The sequence below is a fragment of the Ruditapes philippinarum genome, unplaced genomic scaffold (genome assembly GCF_026571515.1).
Source record: "Ruditapes philippinarum isolate M1 unplaced genomic scaffold, ASM2657151v2 ctg1794_1_1_1_1, whole genome shotgun sequence".
Taxonomy (NCBI): domain Eukaryota; kingdom Metazoa; phylum Mollusca; class Bivalvia; order Venerida; family Veneridae; genus Ruditapes; species Ruditapes philippinarum.
In genome coordinates, this window is record NW_026855931.1 from 316,862 (window position 1) to 339,972 (window position 23,111).

The 23,111-nt window shown below is 34.1% G+C and overlaps 1 protein-coding gene across 1 annotated transcript in view; it reads right to left on the reverse strand.

Annotated features, from left to right (window-relative positions):
• Positions 1-384: 384 nt before the first annotated feature.
• Positions 385-23,111, reverse strand: part of LOC132744901 (von Willebrand factor D and EGF domain-containing protein-like) — a 28,837-nt gene continuing 6,110 nt past the window's right edge. The window contains exons 7-13 of the mRNA XM_060733694.1: positions 11,994-12,077; positions 11,510-11,725; positions 9,617-9,772; positions 3,157-3,239; positions 2,747-2,819; positions 1,251-1,439; positions 385-1,044 (exon numbers count right to left, since the gene is read on the reverse strand). Of these exons, the coding sequence (XP_060589677.1) occupies positions 808-1,044; positions 1,251-1,439; positions 2,747-2,819; positions 3,157-3,239; positions 9,617-9,772; positions 11,510-11,725; positions 11,994-12,077 (1,038 nt within the window). The 3' untranslated portion in view covers positions 385-807. The remainder of the gene's footprint in view (positions 1,045-1,250; positions 1,440-2,746; positions 2,820-3,156; positions 3,240-9,616; positions 9,773-11,509; positions 11,726-11,993; positions 12,078-23,111) is intronic.

Consider the following 23,111-nt stretch of genomic DNA (forward strand, 5'->3'; position numbering starts at 1 on the left):
TCAGATTTTTTATTTTTAATGGATATTAAAACAGAAAGTGAGTCAGAAAATATCACAAATTTGTCATGGGTATGCTGTGCTATGTATGACAATGCCAAATCGATAGCTCTTGCTTCAGCAGTAAAAATTGATGCATTATCTGGTAACCTCATACTAGATGTAAAATTATTTTCAAAGACAGCCGCACCTACTTTGCAACTTTCTTTTGAACCGTCCGTATAAATTTGTATAAAATCTTCATGTTCTTCCTTAATTGCTAGAAACTTCTCTTTGAAATATTCAGGTGAATTTGATGACTTTTTTATATTTGAAAGGTTAATATTTAATTTCGGGGAATTATAAGTCCAAGGTGGAACATTCTCATCGTCATTTTGAAGGATACTGTCTGGATTAATTTTAGGTTTATCTAAATCATCTTCTAAACGAATGCCTAATGGTTTAATTTCCTTTGGTTTGTTAACAAATTTTTCAGTATAACTTGGTTTGAAAATAATAATTTTATTTTGATTTTTGCTATTAGATGAAATTCTAGTTGCATATTGAAGTGATAGCTTTTTTTGACGAAGATGAAGCGATGGTTCCGCAGCTTCCGCATATAGACTTTCTACGGGTGAAGTGCGAAAAGCACCTAAAGCTAAACGTAAAGACTGATGATACGATATATAAGTACATGTATATGTTGATAAAGGTAGATGTTAGCGGTGTTGTTAATTAATTTAGATTTAAAGACTGCGGTCATTTTGATTCTCTTTTGTTTAAATTTCTCTTCTTTTCAGTTTTATTCTCATTGATAAGATACCGTAAAACTTACCTCCAACTATCAGAAAATCTGTGGCCATCATTATTTTTTACAGTTTCTTGTTTGTGGGGAAAATTTTCTCTTAAGAGAAAATCATTAGTATCGTTCTTGTCATACTTTCCACAAAGTCCATCTGTATGATCTTCATCCTTCGATATTAGATATATATCCACATTCATATTGCGACCGTTTGCCCATCCATCCAATAGATGGATTGAAATTTTGGTACCAATTGGAGTGTATATCTACAAATATTTTACTGGTTTTATAAAATGTTTAAAAATACTAGTATCATTGATTTCTTTTATTTACTTTAAAAAACACGATTAAACACAATAAGTAAATTACTTTAATATGAGGCACCGCTCACAAGCTCACATAAATAAAACATTTGTGATATATACAATAAAACTTCTCGTATGATGCTAGGTTAACAATGTTCTATATTTACCTCATATTTACTGTCACTTATTTTTAAAACGTCGATAATTCCACCATCACAGCATTGAATGAATTTAACTTCGGACTGTTTTCCAATACAACGATTTATCATAAATGCGTCTGCACCAGCTCGAACAATGATAGCACAAGCACACACCGGTCCAGAATTACCACTACAATACCTTGCCCTTTCAAGAACCTATCATTTCATAGTAAGCATGATTTTCATTCATGTGATATTTTTTGAAAAGAAGCATTTTGAAATAGAAAGAGTTATTATTAAATTGTGAACTATTTAACAATGACAGTTAAATACAGTTTACGTTACTCAATGCTTAATTTGAATGACTTAAAATGTTGTATTTAAAGTATTACCACCCTAATGCATTACCTCCGCTTTGAAGAGTATTTAAATAGGCTAGACCTACTGTTAACTACATTGAAAATGAGGGCCGTGGGTTCAATCCCCAGGAGGGTCAACTTTTTTTCTTTCTTTTTTCTTCTTTTAACATTATTTATATATCTCTCATGTCCCATTTGGAAAGAAAAAAGTGTTTAATTTTGATTTTTTAATTTATATAGGTATTTATTGGCTAAATTATGCTAAATCTAGTAATAAATATGGTACCTGATGTTTCCAAAGTGTAATAAAATCAAAACTAGACGGTAAAAGTATTTTCATATTTTACAAGATCAACCAATATATTTCTTTAAAAATTTAGGGAAATTTTGAAAACAGTCACTCATTTTGGTAAATTTTAAGGATTTTTTAAATTAGGCACCCTAAGTAGGGAAATGGTCAGACACGTGGTAAAAATGGGTGAGGTAGGGTAACATTTTTATACATATTTCATAAACTATAAGTTGAAACCATAATTTTGCTTATGTGGATTGTTAGCTGAATGGTACTATTTGTTTCTTACCAAACAATAATGGGAATTGCAGATTATTTATTTAAAGGTTCCTCATTTCTAAAAAAGGGCCCTCATAACATCCTAGCTTGAGTTCAGAAAAATGGCCAAAACTTGATTTCCGTACGGTAAACTTTGATTAAATTGTGCATACATGTATACTTTAAGGTATATATCTGACCTATGATGTCAATTTTTTATTTCCTTATAGTGCCCATTAGGGTCGTAATACCTAAAGGTCGTTTCCACACGTAAGTGAAATTTTAATTGATGTAAATAATTATGCTTCTAAAACAATTTTCCAACATCGAAGAAGATGTAAAATTTGTACTTCAAATATTTGTCCCCATTACATTTAATTATTGATATATATCCTTTCATTTCTGATTGAAAAACTTTACTTAGACTTCATAGAAAATAAATTTCTAATTACCTCCCTTTATTAACATGAATTATACAGTCGGTTACATTTTCACAAATAATGCTTTTTGGAACTTACAATTTTGATAGATCTTCATTTGGGCATTATATTTATGATATAAAACCATAAAAAATTGAGTTACAGGATCTTAAACGCTGATTTTTAAATACATACTAAAATCTCATTCTTGTCAAAAAATGTGTTTCTGTAAAGAATATAGTCACCCTCCATCTGTTGCTCGTACGATCTGGAACATATCGAAGATATGTAAAATATGTAATTGTAAGAGAAATTCTTATATGATAGAATATTTCTTTAACAAAATAATATGATACAAATAAAATTGGACAAAATTACTCTTGATAAACGACTAATTAATGTTTGAAATTATAAATGTACCGCTAACAAGGGATAACTGAATATAAAAATATGCGCGCGTGTGTGTGTGTGTGTGTGTGTGTGTGCGTGTGTGTGTGTGTGTGTGTGCGTGCGCGCGCGTGTGTCTTCATTTAGAAATATACTTTTTGGTTGAAAAGCTGGTTCTAGTTAGAAGATCAAAAGTATATAATTACTATTGAATGTACCTGCCATTTCCAGTGCGCATATGTGGATCTACATGGGAGTAACACATTTTGTTTTTACTGTATTCCAAGTTAGTAACTCTAACCTGTAAACAGTTTATAGAATTAGATGTCTTCATTTGAATAAATATTTCCTCACATGATATAACTCCCTCAATTAATAATTACAAAAGTTGATAGTAATGTGTGCTGTTTTAAAACACTATGTATCTAGATTCTTTCTCTAAAATTTGTATTTTATAGTAAATATTAGTTAAAAGAACAAAGATAAAAATTAAAACATTGCAAACGGCGATTACATTCAAAAAAAGGTCTAAGTATGCAAACATAACCCTTTCTGTATAAGTAATGCAGCAAAAATATGGTGACCAGACACTTGTAGCAGGAAATGTCTACAAAAAACCAGAATGAATTCTAGGACAAGATAAAACAAGTAGATCCAAGAACTAATACAAATATTCCAATGGAAGTTATCGAAAATGACGGAAATATTTCGAACGATGAAAATGTTATATACGAAAAATGGAGAAAGAACTTCGAAAAATTATATAATGGCACAGATAACAACTCATTTGAAAATGAATATTTCTACCAGACTAAAAACCAAACCAATCAAAAGATATTGAAATTCATGTGAACCAATCGAGCTTCTTAACAGCATTATAAGTTCAAAAGAATATTCTACGATTGTCATGAAGGCTAAATCACGATTCGCGAGTGGATACGATGAAATACCTTACAGTGTAATTTTCGCTAATTATTGAAACGCTTAAACATTTATTTCAACTAATTTTCCATACCGGAATTATGTATTTATGTCCAAGTATTTGGAGGCCTTCATTTATCTGCCTTATACTAAAAGATCCAATAACAGACGTAAGGGTCCCTATGAACTATTTGGGTATAAGTTTGCTTTCATGTATTAGCAAATTATAAAGTTCACTTCTTAACAAAAGACTTTCAAACTTTATAGAACATGCCAATATCTGAGCAGACGAACAGAACGGATTCCGCAGAAGATGTGAAGATCATATGTTTGTATTAAATAGCATAATTCGTAATCACGAGAATATTTTTACGACTTTTATAGATTAACGCAAATGTTTTGACTTTATAAATCGTGACATAATGTTATATAAGTTACTTCTAAACGCAGTTGACGAAGCAGTGTATACCTCTATCAAAAGCATATACAATTCACTCTCTTGTGTTCGTATAAATGGAAAATACACAGACTGGCTTAACTGTCTCACGAGCGTGGAACAGGAAGATAACTTGTCCCCCACAATCTTCTTAATCTTTATCAATGACCTGGTGACACAGATAAACGACCTTGACATTGACTTTGATGTCAATGATAAAAAGTTGTCAGCTTTATTATATGCGGACGATATCTCCCTTTTTGCAAGATCTTAAAATGACTTAAAACTCATATTAAACGTGGTTACTCAGTGGTGCAGAAAATTGATCAATACTGATGAATCAAAGTGCTTCACTTCCGACAATAAAGAGCCTTTGATACAAAATATGACTTTACTTTCGAAAATAGGGTTTTAGAGAAAGTTGAAACTTATAAATGCTTATGAGTAGCATTTCTTTGTTCCATTAATTCACAGACGTTGACTGAAAGTGGTGGCACTTTGGCAAACAATATCAAAAATACACGGAATTAAATACGTCGGATTTAAAACGTTTGAAAAAAATGTATAATGCATGCGGTGTTCCCAAAATAGATTATTCGGCTGCAGTCTTGGGATTTAAACACAGGCATGTGATAGAAATTGTTCAGAATAAACTTACTACGGCATTAAGACCCGTATTCAGAATCGATACTTACACTCATACTCATTGAGTAATTCCAATATTACCGCCTTGTTGTCAAGACAGTCCTCAGCATTTCAGTAAAGTGGTATTCAGGTTATAAAGAAAGTGTCGAGTGACCTTCGGAAAGTTGAGAATCTGTGAGATTAGGAGGGGTTTACCTTCAGGTGTCCACAATAAAAATAATACTGAATATCACTTAGTTTTGAGTATTGATTTTGAATTAATTTCGTCCCATATACGTTTTAGTGCATCATATACGCGAACTGACAGTATTTTAGAAAATAAATGTTGAAAAACAGATACTTAGTGATAGAGATGATCCCATTTAATTTATGTCAGAAGTTGAATTTTATCAAAGGAGTGTGCACATTTTATACCCGGAATGATACAAGTGGTATGAACTATTAAGAGTGTTTTCAGCTCGCGGGATACCAGTACTAATGCCAAAAAGAAATTAATTTATATGATTGTAAGTCCGAAAATTCTTGAATTTCCCTTTATCCATGAAAATATCTCCCTTTGTTTATCAATGTGACTGTCGATGATTCTGGACTCAAGTCCTCAGATGATTTGTCGTATACATCTATGTTAATATTTGTTTTTAAACAAATGCCATTTAGTTATAAGTATTTATTTTTTTGTTTATGAAATATTAAAAGTAACAGTTAGGTTAGATACAAGTTATATCACACTATTTGAATTTTGGGATTGACATAAAATTCCCAATCCATATATTTAAAGATATTTCAAAGGAAACGTGACAGAAAAAAATCTTCATGGCGTCATGAATAACCATGGTATAAAATTAACGTTGATGACCTCTAAGTATTTTAATTAAAAAAATCAAAATACGTAGCAAAACAATATCTTGAACTTTTGTAAAATACACTTTACTAAACGAGTATGGTATTTCATTTTGTTCACTCAACCTTACCTCTCGTGAGGGAAACTTTAAAAGTTGACAGATAAGTTTTATGGCATAACATCAATCAATATACATTGCGTAAGTGTATAAAAGTGTACTTCACCGAATGGAAAAAATGTTAAAAGAATTTATTATAACAAATTTAATGTTAAAGAAAACACAAACTAGAACTCCACAACTCGAATGTGTCGCCTTGTGAACAATATAGTTTAAGAGAAATGGCCAGGACAAAAATGAAATATGCAAATTAACAAAGGGCGAAAACTCAAAAATAAAAAAGCACAGAGCAGCAGTTTCTGTGCACTGCACTTCTTATCAATAAGATCTATCATCCTGTGAAGTTTCAGGTCCTTATCTTTTATATTTTATGAAAAATGGCCTGGACAAAAAAAGTATGAAAATTAACAGAGTTACCAATGTCCCTGCCTCAGGGAAGTTTTATATGGAGCATAAAATTGTGCTATAATTTCAAAAGATTGAGGTATGGATCTCAGGACTTTCAGTCCAAAATTATAAGCAATGCTAGATCTGCAAATGCGACAATAAATTTATTAAAGAAATAAAATGAAACACAGAATTTAAAAAACTATCATGTTAAGCTTTTACCTCTAAGTGTGACATTGACCTTGGAGGTAAGGGTGCAGGTGTTGTGCATGACATATCGTCTTTTTATTGTGACTATTTGTGCCTAATTTTTTCAAAATCCCTTGAAATATGAAGATCAGACACAAAATATACCCTTTAACAGACTATGTTTATTTTTGACCTCTAAGTGTGACCTTGAAGGTAGGGAGGCATGACACATCGTCTTTTTATAGTGACTATTTGTGCCAAGTATTTTCAAAATCTCTTGAGCTATGAAAAAGTTATGGACCGGAAACATAATGTACCCTATAACAGACTATGTTAATCTTTGACCTCCAAGTGTGACCTTGACCTTGGAGGTAGATGACCAGTTGTTGTGCCTGACACGTCGTCTCATTATTGTTAACAATGGCGGTAAGTATTTACAAAATCCCTTCCAAGAGGAGAAAGTTATGGACCGGACACGACATATACCCTCAAATAGACAATGTTGACCTTGAACCAAGCAAGTGCGACCTTTACCCTGGAGGTAGGGGTCTGGTTGTTGCGCATGACGCATTGTCTTATTATAACAAACAATTGTGTCAAGTTATTTTAAATTCATTTGATAAATGACAAAGTTATGGACCGGACACGAAAGTGTGACGGACGGACGGACAGACGGACGGAGTCTATTTCTATATTCCCCTTTTTTTCTTCGAAAAGGCGGGGGACAATAAAGGGTAATAACTCAAAAATAAGAAGTGCAGAGTACCGGTTCTTGTACACTGCACTTTTTCTAAATTTGATCTATCATCCTATGAAGTTTAAAGACTATAGCTTTTATACCTTAGGAGAAATGGCGTGGACAAAAATAAAGTATGAAAATTAACAAAGGGCAATAACTCAAAAAAAGAAATGCAGAGTACCGGTGCTTGTGCACTGCAGTTCTTCTTAATGAGATCTATCATCCTATGAAGTTTCATGTCCATAGCTTTATACTTTAGGAGAAATGGCCTGGACAAAAATAAAGTATGAAAATTAACAAAGGGCAATAACTAAAAAAATAAGAAATGCAGATTACCGGTCCTTGTACACTGCACTTTTTCTTAATGAGATCTATCATCTTATAAAGTTTCATCTCCATAGCTTTTTTTACTTTAGGAGAAAAAGTCTAGACAAAAATTAAGTATGAAAATTAACAAAGGGCAATAACTCAAAAATTAAGAAGTGAAGAGTACCGGTTCTTGTGCACTGCACTTTGGGTCATTAAAAACAGCATGCGTACCAAGTTTGAAGTCAATCCGACTTATAATGACTGACTTATCATCCGGACAAGCTTAAGGGGACGTGGACGCCGACGCCGACAAATATAACCCCTATGTCGCCTTTTTCAAGGCGACACAAAATTGATTTTTAATCTATATTCTAAAAAAAGAATGAGAGGAAATTTAAAGAGAAATTAAAAAAAATTTCAAAGTGACACAATGCCGCTTCAGCGGCCATTCACTATACTGGAGGATGAAGAAGTAGTTGTAAATGCCAGAATTCCAAAATAATGTTGGAGAGCCTGAAAGACAGGACAAAATAAAGAAGCTAAATAATGAAGTGAAAGGCTTCTGACAGGTATTTAGAACTTAAAAATGCATTTTAATAACGTAAATTTTATTTTGGAAATAGCATCCAATTTTTTATGTTAATGAACAGATTTCAATAAACAATTATGGTCTTATTCTTAATCATCTTATGTCATTTTAAAGGTCCATTATCCGTTAGAAATTCTATAATCTTTAAAGTCCATTATTAAAACATTATTAAACCAATTTTTCTAAAGAATTAAAAAAAGAAAGAATGAGGCATAACGTGTCTTTACCAAGACTGCATTTGCAAATATAGAATCTTAATTATTTATATTTCTAAAATGAAATTCAATTATTTTGCACATAACCCCATTCTATAATATGTTTAATTGTGATACTGTAATACCTGGCGTTTGAAGAGGTAAAACATAGTTACAGTTTTAATTAAAGTTACAAACTGGATCTAAGTAATGAAACACCATACTCGTTTACTTAAGTATATATAACACGCTAAAGAAATGTTAAAGATATTGTTTTGCTACTTAAATTTTCATATTGTTTTTAATTAAAATACTTAGACGACATCAAAGTTATTTTTAAGCCATGGTTATTCATGACTCCATGAAGGTATTTTTCTGTCTTGTTTCCTTCGAAGTATCTTTAAATGTACCCCAAAATACAAACAGTGTGATATAACTTGTATCTAACTGTTATTTTAATACAATATATAACTAAATGGCATTTATTTAAAACATACATATTCATAAAGCTCTATATTTAGACGCATACGCATGCTGAATACACTCTCAATAGTTCATACTACTTGTATCCTTCCGGGTATAAAATGTGCGCACTCCTCCGTAAATCGAAATTGCTGATTAAATTCAACTTTTGACATTAATTTAATTGGAATTATCTCTATCCCTAAGTATCTGTTTTTCAGCATTTATTTCCTCAAATACTGACAGTTTAAATATATATGGTACGAAAGTAATTCAAAATAATTGCTCAAATGTACATGGTATTCAGTATAATTTTACTGAGGAGACCTCAAGGAAGCCCCCTCCTAATCTTACAGATTCTCAACTTTCCTGAGTTTACTCGATACTTACTTAATGACCTGAATACCACTTTACTGAAAGGTTGAAGACTGTCTTATGCAATTATATGGGATTTACTCATTGAGTGTGAGTGTAAGTATCCATTCAGAATACTGGCCATAGATTCGCCCTAATTCTTGCAATAACTTGAGACACCGCATGGTTACCTTGTGAAAACAGGCGTTGGATCCGTATAATCCGTTATTGGAATAGACTTTTTTCATTAAATGATAGTAGATTAACTAAACAAGCTTGATGAAATTAGACCTTCTATATTTTGTAGTTTGGCTAATATAGAGGCGTGCAACTTTAATAACATATTTTGCGATAACCGTTAACCATTATGATTTCGTCAAAAATATTTCTCATTCTCATTAACATTTAAATCACAGCAACAATTAGGGTTTTTTGTTTTGTATTTTCTTTGATACGAGTACACATTATGTAACTTTAAATGCGTCAAAAAGTACCTTGGCATCTTCGGTGTCTCCAGAAGACTTTGCATTTGTACCGCTGTGTGTTATAAAAAGATCATAGGTATCCTTGTCGTCATATGTCTTGTCAACTGTTTCAAGCTTGAATGGGAACGTTGTCATACCATCCCAAGTTTCATCCTGTTTGAGTGTCTGTTTTATAAAGATATGATTATTGCACAAATATGTAAGAATGATATGTATTGTTTCTTTCAATTAAATTTGACAGGAAAGGCAAATATTTTGTGTTGGAGCTGATGTCAAGTATAAAATAGTACTGTATCTATAAACTTAAAATCTTTTAATTAAAACTTAATAGAAAGTAAACAAACGTGAGCTTGATTATAAAGTATTTGATTATTGGATGTCAAATCAACATTTTAATTAAGTTTAAGATAGACAAAGATGAAACACATTTTTTGATGACCATTGCATCGTAACAGAAAATTATCAAATTATTAAATAAGCCAATATTTATGGCATAGTATAATTAGCCGTTATGTTAACAAATTTGAACCATAAGTGATGCCATGTGATGTCACTGCATGTGCTTTGTAAAGAAATCGAATCGTGAGACATTATACAAGTATATATTTCAACATAATCTTTTACATAACTGCGACTTTGCTTCGAGCGATTATCACATTGAATATGGAAATACGTCATTATAACAATCCACACAATTCAATGCAATATAAGTACAACAGCGGGTGTTAATGGCTGCAAAGGAATTTCATACCTTCAGAAGAGCCTAATAAAATGCTACCTAGACGAATGTCTGTTTAGATCTGCGCAATTGTTGAAATTAAAGAGGTTGCGCTACAACACAAAAATTCCATTACATCCGTACTCATGGTACCAGTAGTATTCGTTTTATATTGTGACAGGGCGGGTACAAATCTATCGATGTCGTACTTTGCAAGGAATCTGACACAATGTGTCTTAATTATATATAGACAAACTTGCTCGTAAAGATTTATCAAAATGCCTTGAACATTAATAATTATATCCCTATAAAACGATATATAAAATCACCAACGATAGAATATCAAGTTTGAGCATAAATGTAATATATAGGACTTTAAATGCAACAGACCCGTTACAAAATTCCACCAAAATAAAACAACACACGTGTGACCTAGCTTTTCTATATAAAAAGGCGGCTCTCCACACATCACTTTTCAAATCGTCTCAAAAAATATATAACTTAAAAAGACAAATTTCTTCAATACAAACTTGTTTCCAAATTTCTATAAGTCAACAATTGGATATATTGATAAAAAAAATCAGATGTTTTATGACAGTGCAATGCAACAGCTTTAACACCGATGCACTTTGTCCAAATGCTAAACAGTTTCCCTTTAGGTGACGACAACGTATTTATGCATGAATTAATTTTAATCTGGTTCCACGATATTAAATCTCGGTACATGTAAACTACAGACAGTTGCACAGTTTATACAAATTTACGGAGATAAGAAGACATTGTCTTTTGATATAAAGAAAATATAAATAAAAATGTTTTGCAACAAAGCTACAAATTAAAATTGGCCACGAAGTGTAAAGCTAATGTACTTGACTGTTTTTTTGTACTTGTGTTTTTATTGACGACTCTGTAAATAAATCGTGTCATTCCGTATAAAATTATGCGTCTTATTTAAAATCATATAAGACTCGGCTACTTTGCAGCCGAATCAAACATGTTGGCAGCCATTCAATTGGTTTCTACCACTAGAGAGTTGGTTGTGTAAAAACGTCGTTTATCTTACTTAATACTTAAAACATAATTGTAGTACCAATGACTTTAACAGTCAATGTTATATTATAATTATATTTCAGCTGATATACAATGTATGTAATATATATATTCAAACAAATTTAAATACGAACCTTGATGGAGTAAAACCGTGTACCCGGAGAAATAGCATTGGTTGCAAAAACACCATCTGAACATATATTCTGCTCGAAGATTTTATCAACCACAGATACTGTATCCTCACATGTTGGAGAAGAAGTATCATTGTAAGCACATCCTATCGGAACAGTTTGTTCCACAGTTATAATTTCATTTCCTGACTTACTTAATGAAATTTTGGGATCTATTATCTGAAAGTAATGATATATCTTCTAATTACTTAACCTTATAAACAATAATGAATAATATTTTCAATTTTGATAAAAATGAAGTGTCTTTTTAATGCAATCATATGTGATTTTTCAACACAGTGGTAGGAAGGAATTCGGTGTAACTTTAAATCTTACTCACTACCCATTTGAATTTAGAATTAATCCACTTCATTTTGGCTGCTAGAAGAAGCTGACATTGATATAAATAAACAAAGTTAAAATTATTGCAATATAAAGATAAAAATACCTTAAATCCAGCGAAAAAGTCGTCGCTTGTCGTTTCTACAGGATCAGATCGCTTCTTTGAATGTACAGAAACAACACACTTTACCTTCAAACATAAACAAATATATTATAAACTTCGACACTGTTAATTACATTTTGAACAGTGTATATAAGTAATTATTGATAGATAAATATCTTTATTCTTTTTTTAAGGATTTATCACTTCCTTAATGCTCTGCGCCTACAGACGCGGAGCTATTTCTGTTTACTTTTTTGTCCATGGACCCGATTTTTATCAATTAATCCCTTCGATTTTCAGCTACTTATTAATTCGAAACAAAGAAATCCCTGCGATCTTTATTATGCAAAGTCATATATTGGTTTCCCCTTCGGTGATTCGCAGCATGATATATTAATGCATGAGAACGTGAACAAATTCCACGCCTCAACCGCTTGGAAGGCCGTATAAAAGACAAAACGAAAAATAAATTTTAATTCGGTAATTATTTCATACATTTGTATCTTCTACAGGAAATTACTTATCATTATGTACTACACAGTGGGTTGTGTATGTTTTTTGGTTGCTGTGCATGAATTCGAAAGCAATAAATGGATGATCATAACATTGTGAAAGTCCCACAAAGCTATTTATATAAGTAATTTTAGTTTTGACGAAACGGTCATTCGTGTCGCGCTATGGAAATAAAAATCGAACTGGAGAATATTGCAGGATACAAACATATTAAACAATAAATTACACATTTTTAAACTGATCTATAAAAATAAGTAGGCCTTGTTTTACGTATTGTTATGTCATAGTATTATAATTTTGAAATTGCCTTTTCCGTAGGATCTTTCTGGTAAATTAATAGCTCCTTCCTTTTTAACGACCCTGATTGCAGGCTTTTTTCTCTATTTCAACCGTTCCTACTTTTTCTACTTCTTTCTTATCTTCCTACTTTTCTCCTTTTTTTCTACTAAAACCTCCTACTGTTCCTACTTTTTCCATAAAACATCAAAATAAATAATAAAATAAAAAGAAATTTCGTTGGAAACAGACAAATTGGCCTAGTACAGGAAGTATGACCTTTGACTTACTACAAAGACATGATTACTATAAAAAAAACTGTTACAAAAATATAGAAATGTACTGTTTTGGCATCCAATTATATATAACCTTTATTAGATTTTTACCTGGTGTTTGTGTCTGACAAGTTATCCTAATGTGCCACAAAAGGATGCTTAGTTATCTTGAAATCCATTAATGAAGGACAAAATAACTTGATATAACCATTAATGTACTTTTATGAAATTATACCTTATAGTCTTACATAAAATAGAGAGAAATAAAAATAAGAAAGCCCAACACGACAGAATTTAAAATATTGGACGGTATATAGACGGTACTGTCTAGTGCAAACTACCGCCCCCGCCCCCTAGCACCGGCTTAAGCAGTATTTAAAATTTAATATGAAACGGTAAAACTTAGATTTTTTGAAAAATCCGCAGATGTGTTTATATGGCGGTAATCATGCAACCTTCAGTGTGACACTTCCGTGCCAATCCATGAAAAGCGGCATATGGTCCCCAAGTAAAACTAGAAATGTGTCATCATGCCACGGATGCCCCCGCATGCAACCAAAATTTCAGATGTTATAATATTTAGTTCCAAATTTGTTTGCACAAATTATTTTTTTCATTTTAAGTTCAAGGCCCTTAAAACTTTTCAATGTTCAATGTTAACACAAACCATTTTAATACAAAGTTCAAGGCACTGAAACTTTTCAGTGTTAACCTTTTGTAAATTGCATATGATGCATATTTGTAGCCAAAATAATGGGTACATACATTTCCACAAAAGTACGAGTGCTGAAACTTAAAATTCAAATTTTTTCCAACATTCATCTATGTATCTATATGTCAAATTTGACTTGAATGTGTACAACCATTGGGGAGATAATGAACGGAAACTTAAAATTTTTCAAAGCTCAAAAGTTAAACTCTGTCAGCTATCATCAAACCAAGACCAAATTCGAACTTGACCAATGCATTCTTATGACATATCCATATCTTTAATTTGTTGTTGAATATGTACAACTGTTGGGGAGATAATGAATGTGAACTAAAATTTCCTTTTTCCAAAGTTAAAGGGGCATAACTATGCCAAAACAAAAATCATCGAATCATGACCAAATTCGAATTTGACCTGTGCATTCCTTTGACATATCCATATGTAAAATTTGAGTTGAATATATAACACTGTTGGGAAGATATTGAACAGAAACTGAAAATTTCATATTATTTTCAAAGTGAAAGGGGCATTTCTCTGCCAAAAATCATTGAACCATAACCCAATTCAGACTTGGCCTGCGCATTCTTTTTACGTATCCATGTGTAAAATTTGAGTTGAAAGTGTGATTTTGTTGGGGAGATTATGAACGGAAACTGAAAATTTAATATTGTTTTCAAAGTGAAACGGGCATAACTCTGCCAAAAATCATGGAACCATAGCCAAATTCAAACTGTACCTGCGCATTCTTTTAACATATCCATATGTCAAGTTTGAGTTGAATGTGTATTACCGTTGGGGAGATAATGAACAGAAATTAAAATCCCATATTATTTTCAAAGTAAAAAGGGCATAACTCTGCTAAAAACCATAACACCATAACCAAATTCAAACTTGACCTGTATATTCTCATGACATATTCATTTGTCAAGTTTGAGTTGAATGTGTAATACCGTTGGGGAGATAATGAACAGAAACTGAAAATTTCATATTATTTTCAAAGTAAAAGGGGCATAACTCTGTGAAAAATCATTGAACCATGACCAAATTTTATCTTGACCTGTGCATTTTTTGACATATCCATATGTCAAGTTTGAGTTGAATGTGTAAAACCGTTAAGGAGATAATGAACGGAAACTAAAATTACAAATAATTTTCAAAGTAAAAGGGGATAACTCTGCCAATAATCATAGAACCATAACCAAATTCGAACTTGACCTGTATTTGCTCATGACATATCCATATGCCAAATTTAAGTTGAATATGTGTACCTGTTACTAAGATAATGAACAGAAACTAATGATGACGGAATGACAGAATGACAGAAGGACAGAATGACGGAACAGGGTACACTATATGCCCCAGCCATTATAAGGCGGGGGCATAAAAATGCGTGTGACCTAAACGAGAAAACAATGGATGGGCGGAACTAAATAAAATGGAATTTTGAAAGGGGATCTGAGGTTATGAAGCCTGCATGTCACAGATAAGACCTCAGAAGACAAAGTAAAAAAGCAGGCAACATATCCTAAGGGTGACTCAACATTATTCAAGTAGGAATATTGGAACCACCAAACTAGAAAATGCCGAAAAGTTAAAACTAAAAATAGTAGAAATACCACAAGCACAACAATAATGTCGTGCTGAACGATCTTCGGGGATATTAGCCATATCTAACATAGCACATGAAGTAAAGTCAGCCTCATTGTGGATCTAGCGCAAGAAAGAAGAACCATGGATGGAGCGTCGAAAGACCAATAGATGGGCAGTACCCGCTTCAAGACAGATGAAGCAGGGATAGCTGAACCTACCATCTCCTGGCTAGAGCTTGATATCACTCTAGTCGGCGCACAATAGGAGGGCGTAGTGGGAAACGCCGAAACTCCCAATGAATGTGTCACCCACCTGAGGATGGAGATGGTAGCAGCAGTCGATGCTGTATCTTACAACAAAATATTTCAAAGTCCATCCATGAATAGCAAAGAAGATTTGCTATCACAATTATGACATTTGACTAACAAGTGTGTCCTTGACCTTCTTACTGAAGTTCAACATTTCACCATCATGTGTAACAAATTTATACCAAATCAAGTTAAAGTCCATCCAGAAATGACCGAATTGTTGACCAGATATGACTTCCAATGCTTCAAAAAATATTGACTTTGGAATGCAAGTGTGACCTTGACCTGAGCTGAAGACCAGATTCTTGCATGGGACATGAAGTCATCATGTACAAAAGATGATAAACAAGATCAACAAGGAAAGGCCGCGTTCAATGAACGCATCCCCGAAATGACCTAGCAACAAGAACCAGTGGCAAGGAGCCCAGGCGACCCCAAACAAAAACAGGACAAGGTACACGGCAGAGCACGGACAGGCTCATCACTTAAATGATAAATTATTTGTAACTGACAAGGAACTCAAAGAAAACAAACAATTGATCGAGTAATAGGAAATAATTTGTACCTGATAAGAAATTCAAAGAAAAAAATAATTGATTGAAAATAGGCCCAGATAGTCAAAGGGCACAGGGGAAGTGGACAGGACACTAGGGGAAGGGGGAATTAAAGTAAAAAGAAGTATAATGATTAAAGGTACGGGGATACTTTTTAAAAGCCGCCACACGGCACAATTAACACGGATGTGACAATAAAATAGAGAAAACAGAATCCCTAAAGAGAGCGAGAGCCCAACATGGCAAAATTGTAAAATGTTGCAGGCTCGGTTTGATTGAGCCTGTTCATGGACGGTACTGGAAAGTGCAAAATACCGTCCAGCTCTATTTGGTCACAAAACATCATTGCAAGGTGCTTCATATTTAAACAAAATTATTTTAAAATTTATAATCAATTGACAAAATTATGGAAAGCACACAAAGTTGAAATGGATGCTGCAAAAATTTTTATGCCCCTCAATACTGTGGAACATTTTTATAAGATAAATAAATAAAATAAGATCTTAATTATATATATTTATTGATAATATTGTAATGCTGTTTATGACAAAGTTACGCTGGTGAAATGTGTGGCATGCCCCCGTGGTGACAGACCTTGAAGGCTTAGTACAACAGATGGTCACACAATTCACCTGCAGTCACTTTGCAAATAACAGATCATTTTTTAATGGTGTGATAAACCACCAATCAATGTACCAGTTCACTCTTCAACACGAAAAGTACATTTGTTATAATGGTGCATTCTTGTACAAATATTCCTATTATTCCTTCATTTGAACTGAAAGTGTTCATTTTTTCTTCTTTTTTCCTAGAAATTTTCCTGTTAAAGGCATGTGATTGCACTTCTGACATTTTTATACCGTGAATATTTCAATCGACCCTGATTCCCCGAACTTTTGCTGTAAGTTACGTTGATTCTATTTTGTGTGAAGGAAATCGGTTTTATGGTGGTTTAAGTGCAATGTTGATTTGTCGAATACTGTGACATTTTAACAACAGAATTTTTCATCTGCAGTTTTAACATGAGGTGTAATGGATTTATTGTTAGGAATGTAAACATACTAGTGGGTCAGACGAGGATTTTGAAGCAATTCAACTGGATATGTTTTTATCTCCCAAAAATCAATTAACTATAGTTCTTTAATTATCATCAAAGTCAAGTAGCTTTAATATCTTTGACTCGCATACACATTATGTTAGTGAATTTCCTCACACCTGTCTATAATGCAGCTAATAGTCTTCCATTTTATTGAAAAAAAATATGTCACCATATCAATATGCCATGCAAATTTATTTATGATCTTTGTTAACGCGTAAGCCAAGTGAAATAATCCTGAATTTGGTCTTTTTTAAATCTTCCCAATTTTTTTAAGCCAGTGTGCGTTCTACGTAAAGTTTATATCTGGGAATTTCTGTATCTTAAGTTCCGGGTATTAAGAGAAACCATTTTTTTTTAATTTGACACGAAAAATGCATGCAATATCACCATATTAGTCTTCTTTTTTGTTACTATTTGTATATACTGTTTGTATATTTGCTACACTTATAATAATATAAAATTGACTTTCATTTTGACTACTGTTTTGTATCTTCAAAGAAAATACATTTTATACTCTAATCTCTAGCCAGCCTACCAAAGATCATGATGAACAATGTCTTTTGTCCGTCCATTCATCTACGATATACAATTCTGGTAAAATCCAATTAACTATTTAAAAGTTTATAAGAAGATATCTGGTCATAAGATGTCTACTAGTTCATCGTCACTTGTTGGATTTCTTGCCTTGACGCCATTTGATGCTTCGAATCAATGATTCTGTTATATCATAAGAAACCATTTGCCGCGAAGCATGTAACAGAAATTTTGAAAAATAAAGTGGAAGTTTTGTTTAGGCTAATTTACATATGGCCTTTCAGTTCACCAGAACCGAAGGTTCATGGTGAGCTATTAGTTTCAAAGGAGGAAATTTGCCCGGAGTCCGTCGTCAGTCGTCATGCGTCAACAATCATCTTCCTCTCTGAAACTGCTGGGCAGATTTACCTAGCATCCTTGTGACAGTCACACTTAAATTTGCTCATGTCATTTCCATTAGCCCCGTTAATGGGAGCAACAGAGCTAAAAATAGAAAACCATTAAACATCATCTTTCATATTCTTCTCTGAAACTGCTGGGCGGTTTTACCTCAAATTTGGTCTGTAGCATCCTTGTGACAGTCAAACTTACATTTGCTCATGTCATTTCAATTAGCCCCGTTAATGGGAGCAACAGAGCTAAACATAGAAAACCATTAAACATCATCTTTCATATTCTTCTCTGAAACTGCTGGGCGGTTTTACCTCAAATTTGGTCTGTAGCATCCTTGTGACAGTCACACTTACATTTGCTCATGCCATTTCAATTGGCCCCGTTTATAGGAGCAACAAAGCTAAAAGTAGAAAACCTTTAAACATCATCTACTACTAGATTAAATGATGGATGAACACCAAACTTTGTATGTAGCACTCTAAGGTAGTCTTTTTTTATGGAACCGCTATAGCTGAAAATAGAAAACAAACTTTAAATCGTCTTCCTCTTCTGGACTCTACCGCCTCAATGGTCGAGGGGTTAGAGTCGATGACTTCTAATCCAGTTACCTCTCTGGTGTGGATTCGATTCCCGAGAGATGCTTTGGTAGTTAAGCGCGGAGGAAGGTAGTCTAGTACTGGTGTAACTCTCCAGGAACGATGGTTAGGAAACTACCCGCCTATATGACTGAAATACTATTGGGAAAAGGCGTAAAATCAAACAAACAAACAAAAATCTACTGAACTAATGGGTGGATGATCACCAAACTTTATCTGTAGCATTCTTAGGTAGCCTTTCAACAAGTTTGTTCATATTAATTTGATTGGCAACTTTTAGGGGCCGCTATAGCAAAAATTAGAATAATCTGAAAACATTTTTGTCCTGAACTAATTGATGGATTATCACCAAACTCTGTCTGTATGATTCTTAGATGGTGTGTTATCAAATTCGTTCAAATTAATTTGATTGGCCTGTTTTAGGGGCCTCAAGAGTAAAAAATAGATTAAAAACAATTTTTAACAGCTTCTCCTACTGAACTTATTGATGAATGATCACCATTCTTGGGTAGTCTTTTAGCAAGTTTGCTCACATTAATTTGATTGGCCCCTTTTAGGTGCCGCTATAGCTAAAAAAGAATAACATTAAAACATTTTATTGTTCTGAACAAATTGATTGATGATCACCAAACTGTGTCTGTAGCATCTTAGATAACCTGTTATCAAATATGTTAAAATAAATTGTATTGCCCCCTTTTAGGGCCTCTAGAGAAAAACAATTGAACAAAAACCTTGTAACAGCTTCTCTTATTGAACTAATTGATGGATGATCACCAAACTTTGTCAATGGCATTCTTGGGTGGCCTTTAATCTAATTTGCATAAATGAATAAGATTAGCTCCTTTAAGGGGCAGCTAAAGCTAAAAATTAAGCTAGAGAAAACCCGTTATGCGTCTCCTTCTACAGGACTAATTAATGGATGACCAGTAGCATTTTTCGGTAGTCGATTTCAAGTTTGCTCATATTAATTTGATTGGCCCCTTTTAAGATGCCACTAAAGCTTAAATGCCCCAGACCAATGCATTTCTTTATAGTTCCATAATGAAAGAAAATAACTCATGTTGGAATGTGTTCAATACATGTGTACATGTTCTTATAAAAATTCAATGGCTTGAAAAAGTCTTAATGCCATGACCTGTCAGGTTTTCTGAGATCTTGAAGAAATGGTTTGAGGTCTTGTGCTTTGTATTTCAACAGTAAACGTATCATTGTCTTGCATTTAACAGGCTAAAATAGACGATACTGAACTATGGCAAAAAATCAAATTTATAGAATAAAATGTATTTCTGGAACTTTTGAGTGTTCACAAATTCAATGGAAACAAAATCATGTTCTTTTTGTTTGTTTTTATAATTTTCAGCTCTAGAATTTGGACTCACATTGCATCATATACTATTAATCTTTCTACAGGGTCATTTGTAGGTCAGTGAAGGAAATAAAATGAGGCATAAAGAAAGATTAGATTTGTTTCCTTTTCCTTACTAAATATTGTTCTACAAATTGTTGTAATTTTTTCGATTTTTGTTGAATTGGATCAAACTTTGAGAAAGCACATTTCAATAAATTTTGGGACACATTCATGATTGTTGAACCTGGTGGTTCATGTGCATGCGGTATTTTCACTGTATACCAGATAGGTGATTGTTTTTCACTGAGTTTAGGTGTCATGTCAACTTTAGCAGTTTTCTTGCTTTTGTTAATGTAATTTGACATTTTTTTATTCTTTGTGCTATTTAAGTATAGACTCACTTGGACAGATTTCATGGAATCGACGCGGCCCGCACAATCGACCTTGAAAACAGCAACAGAAACAGCGGTTACTTGCAAATGTGGAAAGATCTGCAAGAGTCAGCGAGGTCTACGAGGCAAGACTGGTCGTCAACGTGTGAGGCCCCGAGAACAGCGCTTGGTCGGTTTGACTAGTGAGACGCAAGAGTACACCTATCCGGATTCAACTCAGTATTGAGGCGATCACAGCTTACGAGACAACACACGATGCCTCTCATGACCCAGAGGTGGAAGAAGAAGACACTCTCCTAGACCTACCTAAGCTTTGCATCCAAGAAGCAGAGCAGGTAGCATGTCTAGACCCTGTCACTAGTCATGTGGCCCAAGGCATCGGACAAGACAATATGGAAACACCTAGACGGTGACCTTAATACTATCCTCGAGACAACCATGCAAGGGCCATTGGACTGGAAGCTACACACCCGCTCTATCTCTCTATCTAAGTCTACTCTGTAGCAAAAGGTTTGAAGTGAAAGAAGTAAAGGTACGAAATGAGGCTCCAAAACCTAACAGACGGCATTTTTGCATTGAGAACCTTAGAAAGGAGCTCCGTCAGCTGAAGCAAAGATACCGGAAGAGCTCGTCGTGAGAGCGACTCGGGTTATCTCAGCTGAGAGACACAGCACGAGCAGAGCTGAAATCTCTGAGGAAAGCCAAAAACACGAGGAGGAAGGCCCGGGAGAAAGCCAAAAAGAGAATGGCGTTTACAGCTAATCACTACAAGTTTGCAAGAACTCTACTTCACAAAGAGCGATCGAGTGTTCTTGAAGCCCCGCTAGAAGAAGTTGAAACACATTTTCGCGAGACCGAATCCAGCGGATGAAGCAGAGAGAATATTTACTGCCAAGGAAAGGAACTCTAAGAATGGCAACCAGTTCCGGATCTACTCATTACTCAATTTTGTAGGGAAGGTTTCTTTGCTAACCTTGCAAGAAGACCTACATATAACCTCACCTCCAACACGTACATCAACACATCCATCCAGAAGGGAGGTGTGCCTGTGTTTTCACACAAGCGCTATTTCACAGCTCATAAAAGAGGCAAAGGCAGGGAAGAAGAACCTCATAGTAGTTTGGCTTAATCTAGCTAATGCATTTGGTTCAATCCTACACCAGCTGATCTACACAGCCCTCCAACACTACCACGTCCCAGAGCATGTGCAGAAAATCATCACTCCATTTTTCAGTCAGAAGTCAGGGGGGCAGAGGAGAGTGCAAAACAGGCTAGAGCAGTAGAGATGGGAGCACAGGGGCATTGACTACACTACATGGAACACTATAGACAGGAAGCTGACTTGGAAGATATATAGAAGTATGAACCATTACGGTAATCCTTTCTTATCAGGTCAGTACATGACCTCTTACCCTCCACAGCTAATCTCAACCGGCGGACGGGACTTACAACAGATACATTATGTGACGTGCGACTGTGCGATCGTCCTGGAACTCTGAAGCATGTTTCTTTCTTCCTGTTCCGCTGCAATGACAAAGGGAAGGTACCGATGGCGTCATGACAACGTCCTCAAAGAGGTGGCTGACTGAAGGTAAAAGGAAAAAGGAACGAAGGAGTAACCCCAAACACTGTTACATCAGCTTTGCGAAACCGGGTTAAACTGCCAAGACACAGTCGCCACACGAATCATCAATTCTAGATGGCCCAACAGGTTGGAACATGGAGGTGGATCTTAGCAAGACGCTTGTGTTCCCAAGTATTTTCCAGACCAACTTAATACCAGAAGATGTACTGTGGTCTTAAAAAGGAAATTAACTCATCATGATTGAGTTAAAAGTACCTTAGGAGACTTGAAGGGATAGACGTTAGGCAACCTAGAGACTCAGCCAAGCTGCTGAGCGAGCGTCTAGCTGGCTGTGGCTGAGACGAAAGGAGAAGAGATTGAAGCAATCGACCGCCACACCGTAAGAAGTGGGACCACTCGCCAGCAGATATACATGGATAAGGGCCGGAATATCAATGACGGCGAGCACCATGATGATGGAGGTCGATCAGCAATCTAGAAGCACCATAAGCAGGAGATCTACAGAAGTTCTACAATAGGTGCGTTCTAGATTGTATCTTACTCATCAGTTTCAATTATTTCTATTCAGAATCACTTTTTGCAAACTTGGTTTGAATGATCACCATACTTGGTCTGTAGCATTCTTAAAGGTTTTTTTAAGTTTGCTCAAATTAAATTTATTTGCCCCATTTGAGGGGCTGAAAATGAAAAATAAATCAAGTAATGTGAGTCGATATGGTTTACTTACCAGACGAACAGTAACAACAAACTTTGGACATTTATGAAAGGTTCCTATCATTTAAATTTATAGAAAAAACAATCAGTGTTGTGAAACTTTATAACTAGAGAGGCAAACTGAAATTCAGCTAAACTTGTCTTTCTACAAGTGTATTTGAAAAATTATTTCCATAATCACTGAAAAACAGTTGTTTTTGGGGAGCGATTCAGGGCCATTATGGCCTCCTTGTTA